This window comes from Gracilinanus agilis, chromosome 1 (genome assembly GCF_016433145.1).
Source record: "Gracilinanus agilis isolate LMUSP501 chromosome 1, AgileGrace, whole genome shotgun sequence".
Lineage (NCBI taxonomy): Eukaryota > Metazoa > Chordata > Mammalia > Didelphimorphia > Didelphidae > Gracilinanus > Gracilinanus agilis.
The window spans coordinates 223,883,857-223,897,559 of NC_058130.1; the positions used below are offsets into that span (position 1 = coordinate 223,883,857).

The window sequence follows — 13,703 nt, forward strand, 5'->3', positions numbered from 1 at the left end:
TAGGCTAAAATGCAGGTAACTGCTTAAAGCTCCCTATCCGAGGAGTCCTTCTCCTCCGAGTACATCAGTTTGTAAAATCAATTTCACTTCTCTAATCTCTGATTCTCCCACACAATAAAAAGTTAGAAATTCAACTAGCTGGAAACTATTGGCAAAGAATTTCATCTTTTTACCCTAAAGAAGCTATATCTCACAATGTTTTATGGTATTATGTGTGTAGTTGAGAACACAGGCAGGTCTCATGAAATTAAACTGTGTATCATACTAGAAATGAGTAAAAAACTGCTCAGGTCATTAAAAAAAAGGCTGTGTCTTTTTAAAAGCTACTAGAAAGGATCTGAATGAATCCACTTTTTAAAAATCCTTACCTTCTTTTTAAAAAAATGCCTACCTTCCATTTTATTTATTTATTTAAACCCTAACATCTTTTTTTATATACATCCTTCTATATTAATTTTATTTGTTACAGGGCTAGGCAATGGGGGTTAGGTGACTTACCCAGGGTCACATAGCTAGGAAGTGTCTGAGGCCAGATTTGAAACTAGACCTCCTGTCTCTAGGCCTGGCTCTCAATCCACTGAGCCATCCAGCTGCCCCCTCTACCTTCCATTTTAGAATCGATACTGTATATTGGTTCTAAGGCAGAAGAGCAGTAAGGACTAGCCAATGGGGGTTAAGTGACTTGTCCAGGATCACTTTGCTAGGAAGTATCTAAAACAAGACTGAACTCAGGACTTCCCATCTCTAAAGCCTGGCTCTCAATTCACTGAGCATTTAAGCTACTGCCTCTCCCTTCACTCTATTCATCTTCCTCTCACTGATACCTGAGTTTTTTCTTATGAGACAACTTCCATGGCCATCCTTTTGGGCAATGGTTACATTTTTCAACCTTTCCCTTACTCATTGATTGAGGTAAGGAAGTTGAAATATGCCTTGCCTCCCCATTGTCACTTCCATGTGTTTCCTCTTCCCTTCATCACTCAGTAAGCACGTCTCCTTTGAGGTTTACTCAGCCCATATCTGGTTGGTTGTTTTCCTTCATTCTCTAGGAGGACTAATGGCATCACCAATGACATCACAGGATGATGTCTTGACTTGCACACAAATTGGATTTAAGTGAGGCAGAGTTGCACAAATTTCTCAGTCTCACTTTTTCTTCCTGAATCATTAACGTTCAGTGGCAAGACAAAAGTCAAGACTACTGGGGATGGCTTGGGATGCAATGGATGACCTTGGCTTTTTCAGTGTAACCAAGTTCTAAGCACTCCACAGTGCCCACTTCCACTGCCTTCAAGAATGTTGTAACAAATTGTTCTCATCTACCCATTCCACTGATGGAAATCTTCACAGGCCTGGAGCAGACATCCTCTTAACTCACCATCAGGTCTGAGGTCCACTGGCTACCCTCAACTTGGTTTATCCCATCTTCTGAGACAGTTTATTTGAGTAAGTCACTTAACTTATGCATGCTGACAAAAGGTTCCACTGTATCCAATGGAGAAGGAAAACGACAAATCCCTCTGATTGGCCATAGTTAGTTGCTCAGTTGATTGAGAGTCAGGTCTAGAGAGAGGAGGTCCTGGGAAATCTGGCTTTAGACACTTCCTAGCTGTGTGACAAGTCACTTAATCTCCATTGCCTACGTGCATCAGCTTGTTGAAGCCATAGGTGAGAACTGAGTGACTGGTAGATATCCAAAGAGGAATGTAGTACTGAAAAGGGCTCTACAAGCCCTCATACCAGTTACTAGCCTTCCCTACATAACCCTTATACCCAATCTATATCTACTACCCAAACAAAATCCTGGTAACTATTGTCCATGGACCTCCAAGACATTCCCCTTCTTTCTTCAATGAGTTCAATGAGGCTCCTTTCATACTAGGAACTTGAACATACGTTAGTAATACTACTTCAATCCCCTAACTTGGGGGGCAGCTAAGTGGCAGCTAGGTGGCTCAGTGAATAGAGAGCCAGACCTGGAGATGAGAGGTTCTGGGTTCAAATCTGGATTAAATACTCAGCTGTGTGACCCTGGGGTTAAGTCACTTAATGCCCTTTGCCTAGCTCTTATCAATCTTCTGTCTTGGAACCAATACTTAATATTGATGTTAAGATGGAAGGTAAGGGTTTACCAAAAAAACAAAACACCCACTTGATCTGTCCATGATGAGCTCTCTCATCCCATAGCTCTCTTCCATTTTGTGGCCAAGCTCCTTGAGAAGGAGATCTACAACAGGTTTATCCATTTTTGTTCATCTTACTCTCTTCAGGATGGCAAACTTATCATTCATCTAAACTGTCTCTCCAATATTGCCAAATCTAATGTCTATCTTTCTTTACTATCTTTCATCCCTCATATCCAACCTTTTGCCAAAGCCTGTCAATTTTACCTTTTCAACCTCTCTTATATATTCCCCCTTCTCTCCTTTGACACTTTCACCATGCTAATATAGGCCCTCATATATGAATATTGTAATAGCCGTCTGGGTGGTTTTCCTGCCACAAGTCTCTCCTCATTCCAGTCTATCCTCTACTCAGCTGCCAAAATGATCTTCCTAAAATCTAGGAATATGAATGTATTAAGACCCTACTGTTATAAACAAAAAGAGCCTAGGGAGATATAGACATACAGTGATGTGAATGTATCTATCTATATTCTCCCTAGCTGCAGATGCTCTGATTAGTCTTGGATCATGTCTGGTATCTGACTGCGTTTGCTCCCTCCCCAAGGGTCATGATATAAAGACCATTCAGGAAGGTACTTATTAAACACTCTTTATCTATAATCTATAATCAGGGAAAGGATAAACAGGATAAGGAATGGAGATTGGAGACCCTGTCAATCTAATATCTATAACTAATTGACAATCAAGACCGGAGGCTATTAATTTAGTAGAAGCCGGAGCTTTATTCTCCACTAGCCCTCTGGCCCAGCCTGGTTACAGCCAAGCCAGAGAATAGGGATTGCTGTTGATGCAGCTGTGTTGGTGATCTTATTCTCTCAGCTTTCTCACTACCAGTGTTTGGTGATGCACTACCTCTCACAGTCTTCAGGAAATATTCAGATTCTTCCTACCCTCTTCTTCATAGGACCTCCCTTCACCATCCAGAGATCTAGAGACCTAAAGAGACCTAGAAAGACCAAGAGACCTAAAGACCTAAAAAGACCTAGAGACCTCAAGACCCCCCACCCCAGTGGCTGTCAGGGTTATTTATACTGTCAAGCCAACCAACGTTTGCCCCTGGCTCATGGAACCTGGGAACATTCCATGTCTTCCAACTGCCTTCCCTGTCATTCAAGGTGGCATCCATCATTTCCGAAGTTATGAATATAACACTATTCAACAGACTCCATCCAGTATTTCCCTATTACTTCCAGGATCAACTATAAACCTTCTATTTTTGATGTTCAAAGCCCTTCATAACTTAGTCCTTTTTTACCTTTCCAATCTTTTTATATCTTACAACCCACCTTAACCCTCCCACCCCCAAAACCTTCACTCCTTGCTGTTCCTTGAACATGATGTATTTCTTGGCACCAAATCTTTTCTCTGATTGTTTCCCAGGCTAGAATGCTGTCCATCCTCATCTGTACTTCCTGGCTTCCTTGGCCTCCTATAGATCCCAGCTAAAATCTCTCTTTTTATAGGAGTCTTTCCCAATTTCTCTTAAAGCTAGTACCTTCCCTATGTTGATCAGTAAGGGGTAAATGGAAACTCTATAAAACTTTTTTCTCCATAACAACAGTCCATCACCTGGAATGGAGGCAGTTCCAAGAACTTGGAGATTTATAAGTTTTCTCATCTTCAGAAGTACAGGGGTGGGGATAGTCTTTAGTAATAATTATAATCTTCTAAATTATTAGGGCTTTATACTTTTCATCATGGGTTCACATTCCCTAAAGACCACAGGGCCTTTCCCAATGACTCTTCTGAAATCTCCTACATATCATATCTCCCTCATTAGAAATGTGAACTCCTTAAGAGTAGGGCCTGTGTATCTTACTTTTCTATTTGTATTCCCAATACTTAATGGAGCAATTATTATACAGCAAGCACTTGCTACTTTTTCATTCATCTATTCATATTCTCTCTCTTGCTCCCTCTCCCTCCCTTGTCCCTTCCTCTCTCTTTCCCTCCCTCCATTTCCCTCCCTCCGTCTTTCTCTCCCTCTCCTTCTCTCTCTCTCCCTCTCCCTTTCTCCCTCTCTCTTTTTCCCTCCCTCTTTCTCTCCCTCTCCTCGTTTTTTCTCTCTCTCTCTCCCTCTCCTCCTCTCTCCCTCTCTCCCTATCTCCCCAATCTCTTTCTCCTACTGGATCTTTACAATAGTTCTATGAATCTGGTAGGTCAGGTACTATTACTGTTGTTATTATTTTTTAAACTCTTACTTTCTGTCTTAGAATTGCAAAAGAGTAGTACGGAATAGGCAGCCGGGGTCAAGTGATTTGCCCAGGGTCATATAATTAGGAAATGTTCAAGGCCAAATTGAACCTAGGACCTCCCACCTCCAGGCCTGGCTGTCTATTCCCTGAGCCACCTAGCTGCCCTAAGTTATTGTTTTAATTAATTCCATTTGACTGGTTTGATTGATTTGTTTTTGAGAGTGGGTCTACCTATTTTAACCATGTTGGAAGTATAGCAGCTATTCACTGATTTACCTCACTGCTGATCCAAGGAAGCTTTGAACCCTCCTTAGGCAGTCAGGTACCCTTCCCTCCTCCACTTTAAGAAGACCACCACATTTGTTTAATGTAGACACCCAATTGGCTTAGCCCACTGTAGCTCAGAACTCCTGAGCTCATGAAATCCCTCATTCTTGGTCCTACTGTGAACAGGGATTACAGATGTGTGCTACCATGCCCAAACCTATTATCCTCATTTTATAAACCAGGAAACTGAAACCCAAAGAAATTAAGAGACTTGCCAAAGCTCACTTAGCTAGATAGTAACAGACTCAGGATTAGACCCTGAATGTCCTTCTCCCTAGCCTGGTACTCCTCCCCATATTTTGTGTTGCCTTTTCCCTCTCTCAAGATTTACCTTTAGGTTGTAAAAAGAGAGGTAATAAACAGCCACACAGGAGGCAATAGCTACCCCTGTGGAAACAATCCAGGCCCCCAGGTGGATGCCAAGATGATTCATTCTCTGCTTGAGAGGTGCGATCACATTCTCATGCCGGATTTCTGACAGAGTCTCCTGCAACCAGAAGAAATTTACAGGTGATCCATAGATGCTTTTCTAATGTTAGCAGCAAGCATCACTCCCACCCTGCCACCCCCAGAGACAAGTTATCCCCAAATCCTAAGGAGGGACGAGACAGAACAGTTTCCCAGGAACCAAATAAACTAAGGGGAATGAGTCAGATGTTGGAATTATGGAATTAAAAAAAATTGGAAAGGAATGGTCACATTATAGAGGAGGACAGAAGGTTAAATGAAATTTTAAAAAATGATTACTTTTTTAAAAGGTTTAAAAAAATTTAAGTAACTAAAAAAATCAATCTACCCATTGAAGTTCCTCTTCCCTCCCCATTAAATTTTTTAAATTTTATTTTATTTTTAAAAGCCTTCCTTTAGTCTTAGAATCAATACTAAGTATCAGTTGTAAGGACTAGGCAATTGGGATTAAGTGACTTCCCCAGGGTCACATAGCTAGGAAGTGTCTGAGATCAGATTCGAACCCAATACCTCCTATCTCCAAGCCTGGCTCTTCACTCAGCCACCTATCAGGCCCTCCTCATTAAATTTAGAAAAGAATTCCTTAATATCTACATAATTTGATAAAATAAATTCTCACATAGCTATGCTGAAAAATGTTCGCAAAAACAAACGAAAAAGATATTTGGGAGAACTATGATGACATAAAAAATGGAAAAATATCAAAAACTCATTTTAAGAAATGAAATCACATTATGAAGTATGGGGCTTGAAGATATTGTGCCAAGTTCAGGGAAGAAGAAAAAGAAAAAGAAAAAATCAAGACAGGCCTCCTGATAGAGAGGTGATGGACAAAAATAGCGGAATAAGACACTCATTTTTATTTTTATTTATTTTTAATTGTATTGTTTAAATTTTGAATATTTTCCCATAGTTACATGTTTCATGTTCTTTCCCTCTCCCCCAACCCTCCCCCCCCCCCCGTAGCCGACGCACAATCCCACTGGGTTTTACACGTATCATTGATCAAGACATAATTCCATATTATTGACTAGAGTTATCATTTAGTGTCTACAGACCCAATAATATCCCCATCAGCCCATGTGTTCAAGCAATTGCTTTTCTTCTGTGTTTCTACTCCCTCAGTTCTTCCTCTGAATGAAGATGCTCATTTTTAAATACAGCTGATGTGGACTTTGACTTGTCAGAAGGACAAAGTAAAGAGGAATATAGACCTCTCCACAGATGGAATGAATTACTGATGATGAAAGGACTGCTTGGGCAGCATATGCAGATATGAAACAAGATGAACAAATGAAAGGATGGTCTCTGTATAAGATTTGCATGGGAAATTTACAGTATAGACTCATTCCATGCCCAGATTCTTTTGGATTATCCTTCAAAGAGATATCTCTCTTACTGTCATCCCCTGCCTCTGAATTTAATGAACAGATAAGTAAAGCATTTCTAAATGTAAAGTCTGAATCAAATGTGAAGATGCTACGGCTATGTTTCACTTTATAGAGTCAATACATATACAGAATTTCACAATCATTTTCTAAATCTCTTGTCTTAATCCATAGTAGCCGGTTACAGCCTTTTATGGATAAGCTATTTTTCTTCTACAGTTTGGTTAGGCAAGCATGGATGTATTTGCTACCTGTTTAGTGGGGGAAGATGCATCGAAACGAGCATTATTTATATAATTGAGTATTTGAGACCTTGCCAGAAGATAGAATAGACATCTTAAATAATGTAAATTTTTGTCTTCCTGATCCTCAAAAAATGAATTGGCAGCTGTCTGGGCCTTAACTACTATCATTCAAAGGCAGTATAGAGAATTAATGGTGTTTTAAACAAGAAATACTTAGCCACTTTGATATAAGTCAACCAAAAATTATAAGAATGAATCAGATTGGTCGTAAAAGCTATTGGCAAGGGACAACTTGATGGCTCAGTAGATTGACAGCCAAGCCTAGAGATGGAAAATCCTGGGTTCAAATCTGGCCTCAAACTCTTCCTAGTTGTGTGACCTTAGGCAAGTCACTTAACCCCCATGGCCTAGCCTTTAATGCTCTTCTACCTTGGAATCAAGAGACAGTATTGATTCTAAGATGGAAGGTAAAAGTTTTTTTTAAAACCTACTGGTAATTGAACAGCACTGTGAACCAGAGTGTGACAGATGATAGATGGAATTAGGGAAGATATATTTAGATATATAAGACTTCACTATACCTTGATCTCAGTGGTAAGGTTTCTTTGCTTTAGCTTCACAGCTTTCTCATTAGTGATGGTGAAGTCCCAGGAAAAGACAACCTTAGCAGTCCCTCTGGAGTAGATGTGGGGGTTAATGAAGTTATTCCGGAAAGAACAAGCCATGCTACAAGAGGCAAAACCAAGAACATACTCAGTGCCATTTCAACCAAAATGCTGGAGAGTAATTCAGTTGGAGGAAAAGGGTATACACATGGAAAAAAAACAACAAAGCAAAACACATCAATAAAGGGGTAAGGAAATGTGAAGAAGTTCCTTCCAATTCCCTCACCTTGAACAGAATAACAATATTTCTTTAATGACTCTCTCACCTTAGTGAGTTATCGAATTCTAAAAGATTCCTTGGAAAGCCACTTTGACTTGCAGGACCCCAGGGTAATTGCTATACTTACATAGGTGGAGTCCTAGAATAGATGTGGAATAGACAATTGTGCCTCTATTAGGACAAAAAAAAGCATTCCAACTGACATTACATTTTGTTTTGATCCAACTGGATATTCACTGAAAATCTATGTACAAACCCCTGTTCTAGAAGCCAAGGTCTTGCAATAATGAATAAATCACAGTTCCTGCCCTCAAGGAGCTTACCATCTAATAAGTGAGATGACAGGCAACATGGGCAACTATACTACAAAGCAGAGGGTATCTAAGTACATCAGGGATATAAGCGAAATACCGTGAAAATTCAGAAGAGATATCTCTGGTACTGGATTACTCTAAGAATTTTCATTTATAAAGTCTATCTTATGTGTGAGAGAAGAGGACAGATGAACCCCAGAGACTGATTTTAGCAAATTTCCTGAGATCAGCAGCTTTCAGGGAGCCCCCTTCCTTTAATATCTTTTCCCAAACCCTCTGGTATTGCACCATGAACTTTCCTGATATATCTGTGTAGCACATAGACCCTCCTCTCCTTAGAAAAAAAGCCCTGTGTGGATGTTTTCAGAAAAGGCTGGAAAGATCTGCATGAACTGATGCAGAGTGAAATAAACAGAACCAGGAAAACATTGTACACAGTAACAGCAATACTGTACAATGATCAACTGTGAAAGACTTAACTAATCACAGCAATACAATGAATTTGGGACAATTCTGAGGACTTATGGCAAAGGAAGTCACTTCCAATAAAGAAATGTTGGCGTGAGATGCAGTTCAAATCATACTTTCTACTGCATACGGTTATTTATAGTTTTATTTTGGGATTTTGTTTTTAAATGAGTTTTCTCTTACAATAAAGACCAATATGGAAGCATGCTTTGTGTGATAAGTATATAATCCAGATCAAATTGCTTACCATCTCTGATAGGGGGGTAGAAAGGAGAGGAAGGGAAACAATTTGGATCTTATAATTTTGGAAAACATATATTGAAAATTGTGATTATCTGTAATTGGGAAAATAACATATCTTTGGGAAAAAAACCTCAAGTATGGGGAAATGACTTACAAAGAGGAAACAAAAGTGAGCCTTGCTCATTTGGAACTACCCCCAAAAGGCTTTAAAACTGTGTGTACCCTTTGAATCAACAGTAGGTCTATATTACAAAGATATTTTTAAAAGGGGGGAGGAAGGACTGAATTGTACAAAAATATTTATAGCAGATCTTTTTGTGGTAGCAAAGAATTGGAAATTGAGGAGATGCCCACCAACTGGCGAACTGATCAAGTTGTGACATATAGTTGCAATGGAATACTATTGTGCTATAAGAAATGATGAAGGGGGTTGCAACTGGGTAGATTGAGAGCCAGGCCAAGATGTGGGAGGTCCTGGGTTCAAATCTGGACTCAGATAAGTATCTGTGACCCTGGACAAGTCACTTGACCCCCACTGCCTAACCCTTTACCACTCTTCTGCCTTGGAACCAATACACAGTATTGATTCTAAGATGGAAGGCAAGGGTTTTGGAGAAAAAAAAAGAAATGATGAAGGGGATGATTCCCAAAAAACCTGGAAAGACATATGAACTGATGTAAAGTGAAGTAGCAGAACTAGGAGAAAACCACACAAAGTAATAGCAATCCTATAGCAAGAATCCACTGTGAAAGACTTAGCTAGCAACTCTAGTCAATAACATGACTTACAACAATTCTAAAGGACTCATGATAAAAAACACTAACTATAGGTGGAGAAATTATGGACTCTTGAGTAAGGGTTGAAGCATATTTTCTTTCATTTTAGTTATTTTTCAGACTTTTAGGGGTTTTTTTGCAACATAGCTAATGAGGAAATGTGTTTTGCATGACTTCATATGCATAATGGATATTATATTTCTTTTCTTCCTAATGGATAGGGGAGGGCTGGTGGAAGGGACAGAATTTGGGACTGAAAATAAAAAGGAAAAACTAAGAAGAAAAACCAAGAGGTTAAATTTGATAGAGAAATAAGTAGAATAAGAAACACTTTGGAAGCAGTTAAATGGCTCAGTGGCTAGCATGCCAGGCTTAGAGACAGGAAGTCTCAGGTTCAAATCCAGCTTCAGCCACTTTCTAGCTATATGACTCTTGGCAAGTTATGTTACTCCAATTAGTATCAATTCTAAGGCAAAAGAGAAGTATTTAAAAAGAAACACTTTAGAAGTAACCAATAATAGGAACTTATTTGGCTTGACTAAGTTCATGTGATGCAAAGGTTCTACATTTCTTTCTTCCCAATTTTTTTCTTTTCCATCTGATGGCAGGAAATTGAATTTAAAAAATCCTTGAAAACTACTGGTTAGTTTTTCTGTGCTGATTTTTTTTCTTTTAAAAAAATGTGGGGCGAATATATTAAAGACAAGTAAAATGTAAAAAAAAAAATTCCAAAGGGTATTAAAGTAATAATAAAATGTGAAAAACAGTGGAGCCTTTTATTTTTTTACTCTGAATTTTTTTATTTTAAGTTCTAGGCTATTGAAAGTGTCATAGCATACATCTTGGACATCCTAGTTAATGAAGAACTGTTGAATTTTCTCCAAGTTTGAGAGGAAGCCTTGAACATAAAGTTACAGACACTCCATACCTGTAGAGTAAGCAAAAGAAGCAGATGACCAAGTACAGTCCAATGGTGAAAATATATGCCAGCTGCATGTTGTAAGAACTGCTGATTCCTTTGTGCATGATAGTTGAATTGGTATAAAAGCCATAGTACAACACTGTTTGTTGAAAATAACCCTGAAATGAAAGAAAAAAATCTCAAAATGATCCAGTGAACCCTGAGATAAATCACTTTTCTGGAGAGTAAACAAGTGAACTAAATAGTTTGAATCAGTTACTTTTCAAATAGGCAGGAAATTGGGCAACTGAATTTTTTCAACATCCAGGCTGCTTCCAAATCTAGAGAAACCTTTGTCACCATAAGACCTTGGCTAGAAAGGAATCTAGTTATCTCTGGGAGATGACAGTCATTATCTGGGAGATAAAAACCCATAGACCTGTAATGGTGAACAAACCTTGAAAACTTGATCTTCCCCTGACCTCAGTCCACAAAAGTCAAATCTAATCAAGTTAAGCCAAACACCCCTTAGACCATGACCTCCTTGATATTATGGCCTGGTTTTTGCCTTTTGTTTCCTCCCCAAAATTTAGTACAGCGCCTGGCATACAGCAGGCACTTCATAAATGTATGTTGACTTGACCTGACTAAGGACTAAGTTAGAGAATAGGCTAAGAAATTCTTCCCTACCAAATTTGGAGTGCAGTGAACTTTCATTTTGTTCTTATTAGTTACAAAGCTCTGGCCTCAGACCCTTCCCAGCTGTGTGACCCTGGACAAGTCATTTAATGCCCACTGCCTACCCCTTACTTCTTTTCTGCCTAAGAACCAATACACAGTATCAATTTTAAGATGGAAAGTAAGGGTTTAAAAAAAAAACCTTTCTAATTACTCATACCTTATCCCAGCACTTCTGTATTAAGCCTGGGACTTGCTTTTTAAAAATGACTCAATGTTGAAAAACTAGAAGCTAATGATTTCACAAGACATCAAGATTTTATAAAACAAAATCAAAAGAATTAAAAATAGAGAAAATCAGAAACACCTTATTGAAAAAAATGACGGACATGGAAAATAGATCCAGGAGAACCAATTTAAGACTTATTGGACTACCTGAAGGTCATGATCAGAAAAAAAAAAGCCTTGACATCATACTACAGGAAATTATTCAAGAGAACTATCCTGAAATCCTTGAATGAGAGGGTAAAATAGATATTGAAAGATTCCACAGATCACCTCCTGCATTAAATCCCCAATTGACAACTCCCAGGAACATTATAGCCAAGTTCAAGAGCTCTTAGATCAAGGAGAAAATACTATAAGCAGATAGGAAGAAACAATTCAGATATCAAGGAGCCCCAGTCAGGATTACGCAGGATCTGGCAGCCTCCACACTAAAGGACCACAAGGCTTGGAAAATGATATTCAAGAAGGCAAGGGAACTGGGTCTACAACTAAGAATCAACTACCCAGCAAAACTGACTATACTCTTTCAGGAGAAAGTATGGTCACTTAATAAAATAGAAGACTTTCAAGAATTCCTGAAGAAAAGACCAGACTTTAATAGAAGATTTGAGGCCAAAATACAAAATCCAAGGAAGAAAAGGTAAAATAAAAAGAGGAAAAATTTAATGGCTTCAATAAGGTTAAAGAGTTTATATTCCTATATGGAATGATGGTATATGTAACTCTAAAAATTTTTTTATCATTGTCATAGTTAAACTATGTCATAGTTATTGTCACAGTTAATTGTCATTAATTGTCATAGTTAAAATAAAATAAAATCACATAAAGAAATGCAGGGGTGGGTGGGTGGGAGACCAATGGAAGGGAGAAAGAGGTTGGTGATAGGTAATACTTAAACCATACTCTCTTTGGAATTGGCACAGAGAGAGAACAGCCAGACTCTTTGGGGTATAGAATTGTATGTACCTTATAGAAAAGTAGAAGGGGAATAAGAAACAGGGTGGTGGGGAGGGGAGAAATGCAAGGGAGGGAGAAGCTGGGAGGGGGGGTGTCCAAAAAGCCCAATAGTAAGAGGGAAGTAAGAAAGGAAGGGGAATAAGGAGAGCAATATAATGGGAGGGGAAAGGGAGGAGACTAACTAAAAGCAAAACACTGGAGGGAAGGGAAAGAATAGAAGGAGTAAGGTTAGGATTAAAGAAGGAAGCTAAAATGGATGGGAATACATAGATGGTAATCATAACTGCGAATGTGAATGGGATGAACTCACTCATAAAACTCAAGGGGGTAGCAGAGTGGATTAAACACAAGAATCCTAGTATATGTTGTCGACAAGTAACACACAAGGCAGATAGACATACACAGGGTGAAGGTAAGAGGCTGGAGCAAAATCTATTGGGCTTCAATTAAGGCAAAGAAGGCTGGAGTAGTGATCATAATCTCAGACAAAGCTAAAGTAAAAATATATTAGATTAAAAAAGAGACAAGGAAGGAAACTACATCTTGATAAAAGGTAACATAAACAATGAAGAAATATCAGTACTTGACATATATGCACCAAATGGTACAGCTTCTAAGATTTTTTTAAAGCAGAAATTGGAGGAGCTCAAGGAGGAAATAGTAAAACCATACTAGTGGGGAACCTTAACTTTCCCCTATCAGAACTAGACAAATTGAACCAAAAAATAAATTAAAAAGAAGTAGGGGAAGACAATGAAATATTAGAAAAATTAGAGCTTAATACATGTTTGGAGAAAACTGAATAGAGATAAAAAGGAATATACTTTCTTTTCTTTAGCATATGGTACATGTACAAAAGATTGACCATGTACTAGGGTATAAAAACATAGCAAACAAATGCATAAAAGCAGAAATAATAAACACAACTTTCTTATATCATAATGTGATAAAAATAATAATTAATAAGGGTTCCTGGAGAGGCAAATTTAAAAGCAATTGGAAATTAAATAATCTAATTCTTCAAAACTGATGGGTCAAAGAACAAATCAAATAAACAATTACTAATTTCATTCAAAAGAATGACAATGAGGAGACAACATATCAAAATCTATGGGTATCAGCAAAAACAGTATTCAGGGGAAAATTCATATCCTTGGGTGCCTACATTAATAAAATAGAAAGGGAGGAGAGTAATGAATTGGGCACGCAATTAAAAAAACTAGAAAAAAAACAAATTAAAAAACCCAGATAAAATCTAAATTGAAAATCATTAAAATTAAAGGAGAAATTAATAAAATTGAAAATAGAAGAACCATTGAACTAATAAATAAGACTAGAAGCTGGTTCTTTGAAAAAACAACTAAAATAGATAAAGGTCTGGTT

At 38.2% G+C, this 13,703-nt stretch overlaps 1 protein-coding gene across 1 annotated transcript in view; it reads right to left on the reverse strand.

The window, feature by feature from the left end:
• Positions 1-13,703, reverse strand: part of TMC5 (transmembrane channel like 5) — a 75,723-nt gene that overhangs the window by 38,732 nt on the left and 23,288 nt on the right. Inside the window, exons 8-10 of the mRNA XM_044657465.1 lie at positions 10,425-10,576; positions 7,391-7,535; positions 5,040-5,195 (exon numbers count right to left, since the gene is read on the reverse strand). Of these exons, the coding sequence (XP_044513400.1) occupies positions 5,040-5,195; positions 7,391-7,535; positions 10,425-10,576 (453 nt within the window). The remainder of the gene's footprint in view (positions 1-5,039; positions 5,196-7,390; positions 7,536-10,424; positions 10,577-13,703) is intronic.